Genomic DNA, 2,500 nt, shown 5'->3' with positions numbered 1-2,500 from the left:
CCTCCCGCGTTCTGTGTTCTGCGTGTTGTCTCTGTATCTAACATCACATATCGTAGGTCAAGATGGAGGCAGGACTTGTTGTGAGGGATTGGCCGGTGTGAAAATCGTCTAGGCTTATGCTAATGGTAGTGTTCATCGCGTCCAGCCAGTTATTTAATGCCAGGCAGCCTTGTCATTATCCCGAGTCTGGCTGAGCTTCTTGTGGGAACGGTATGTGTATGTGACTGGCCTTGGAGTGGTTCTCTCTCTCTCTCTCTCTCTCTCTCTCTCTCTCTCTCTCTCTCTCTCTCTCTCTCTCTCTCTCTCTCTCTCTCTCTCTGCTGTAACCAAGCGCTTTCCTCGTTTTTTTTTTCCTTCTTTTACCTGGATGAGTTTGTGAGTTTGGTTTGATTTGATTGTGAATGTAAGTACGTAATTTATGTTATACGTGTTGTAGTCTTCCACAGCTAGTCTTTTTTTCTTTTCTTTTTTCTTTTCTTTTCTTTTTTTCGTAATATTTGTTGTCGTAAGTCTTGGGTTAACCTCCTTTGCTCTTAACAAAAGAAGAAAGAAATTCCTGACTACTTGTTTGCATTGTGTGGCTGTTTGTTTTTGTCTTGGCCGAGTGTTGGGAATGTTTTGTCGTGCATGTGTCCATTTATTTAGATGAAGCGTGTGTGTGTGTGTGTGTGTGTGTGTGTGTGTGTGTGTGTGTGTGTGTGTGTGTGTGTGGGGTTCATAGTGTGTTATGTTCTTCCATCGACTTTGTTTATACTAAAGTTTGTAGAGTTAAAATGATATTGCCATTCTTGTACTGTGTGTGTGTGTGTGTGTGTGTGATTCTTTGTTTTATGCGCCTCTTACAGCCTTTGCACGTACGAAATTTTGCGGGAACTGTAAGAACTTAAGAATATAAAAGCGAACAATGGAGGCAACAAGAAATCACCAGGCCTACACGTGACACTTAAAATGGCTTCGCGATTTTAGCATTGTATTATGTATTGCTCAGGCACCGAGATTGTATGCGTCTTAGCCATGCGACTGAGGATGTATATCATTATGTAATATCCTCAAGACGATTTCCTTTGCTTTGTAGTGTTCTCAGGATGGCCACCTGCTTCAATACGGTGACAGGAAAGTGGCAGTGGTAATGGTGGTGGTGGTGGTGGTGGTAGTGCCAGGAGTGTGTTATTCTTTTGGTGATGGTCTGTGTTAGATTATATTGTGTCACTTTGTACATGTGGTGTCATCTAATATAGCTTCATCTTTTACCGATATCGTCATCTTAATACACAGTTACCTTATGTAGAGTGAGCCTATGTAGTGTTACCTTTTATATTCTCTTTATATATCATGTAGTGTCATCTTATACAGTGCTATGTATAAGAATATCATCCCTTATACAGCATCCTTCAGCCTCTCAATTGTTCAGTAACACGTTTATCACCACTCTAGTGTCAGTCGTACAGTGAGTCGTGCTTTTATCCTGTGGCCAGCACCCCTTCAGTGCCTCCACCTTGATAACATGCCTGTATTTCCCTCGTCCTGTGATACGTGTGGAGTGTCAGGAGTGTATATTGCGCTGTGCCTTTGTTGTGTATACAGTGCCTCTCAGTGCCTCCTTCAATGCCTCCAGCTTGATATTGTGCCTTTATTTCCTTCGTCCAGTATACATGTGGCGTGAGATGAGTGCACTCGTATAGGCAATATTCTGAAACGCTTTGCTCTCTCACCACGACTATTTTCAAAGGTCACCGAGATGATTATTCGGCTTTTTCATGAGTATTTCTTCTGTTGTTACGGTAGAAATCTTCTTAATTTGTCAATAGAACTTTTTGAATATAGTGGAGGTGCGGCGCAGAAGTGTTTCAGCAAATGGTCCTATATCGCAAAGTGCCTTCATTGTCTATACAGCGCCTCTCAGTGTCTCGGTGAGGGGGTTGTGTTGGTGTGAGAGAGAACTCCCAACAGATTTCGAGCACTATTGCCAGCCACCTGTGGGGACTTGGCGGCCGTCCAGTAGTGGCGTTACTTTGTTTTCGTTGTACGTGTGTGTGTGTGTGTGTGTGTGTGTGTGGTTGCCATCGAGGCTTGCATTAGCGTGAACTGCCGTCAGCTCCCTACCCTTGTCACTGTCACGTTCAGTATTACGAGGACAACAAATGCATTACATCAAAGAAAGAGAGAAAAATGGGTGTTTTCATAGACCACAGAAATGATTAGCCTGGTTGTCAAGAGTGTTTCTGCCGTTAACAATGTACAAATCGTGTCAATACAACCATGAAAACAACCCTAAAACCTTGTGTAACTTCAACTTGAGCTTTTGAATGTAGTGTAAGTGTGGCAAAGTATTTCAAAATATGGTACAGAGAGAGAGAGAGAGAGAGAGAGAGAGAGAGAGAGAGAGAGAGAGAGAGAGAGAGAGGCATTATCCGTCCTTTCCTTCCTGGTCTCTCTCTCTCTCTCTCTCTCTCTCTCTCTCTCTCTCTCTCTCTCTCTCTCTCTCTCTCTCTCTCTCTCT

At 43.1% G+C, this 2,500-nt stretch overlaps 1 protein-coding gene across 8 annotated transcripts in view; it reads left to right on the top strand.

The window, feature by feature from the left end:
- LOC135114201 (E3 ubiquitin-protein ligase MARCHF8-like) overlaps positions 1-2,500 on the top strand; it is a 91,515-nt gene that overhangs the window by 26,323 nt on the left and 62,692 nt on the right. The window contains exon 1 of one of the 8 annotated variants that reach the window (XM_064029954.1): positions 1,162-1,184. The exons of 5 other annotated variants lie outside the window; for them this stretch is intronic. In XM_064029954.1, the coding sequence (XP_063886024.1) occupies positions 1,182-1,184 (3 nt within the window). In that variant the 5' untranslated portion in view covers positions 1,162-1,181. 2 more of the 8 variants (XM_064029953.1, XM_064029957.1) reach the window with 2 other exon arrangements.

This window comes from Scylla paramamosain, chromosome 27, assembly GCF_035594125.1.
Source record: "Scylla paramamosain isolate STU-SP2022 chromosome 27, ASM3559412v1, whole genome shotgun sequence".
In the NCBI taxonomy this organism is placed as follows: domain Eukaryota; kingdom Metazoa; phylum Arthropoda; class Malacostraca; order Decapoda; family Portunidae; genus Scylla; species Scylla paramamosain.
This window is presented reverse-complemented; position numbering and strand designations above follow the sequence as displayed.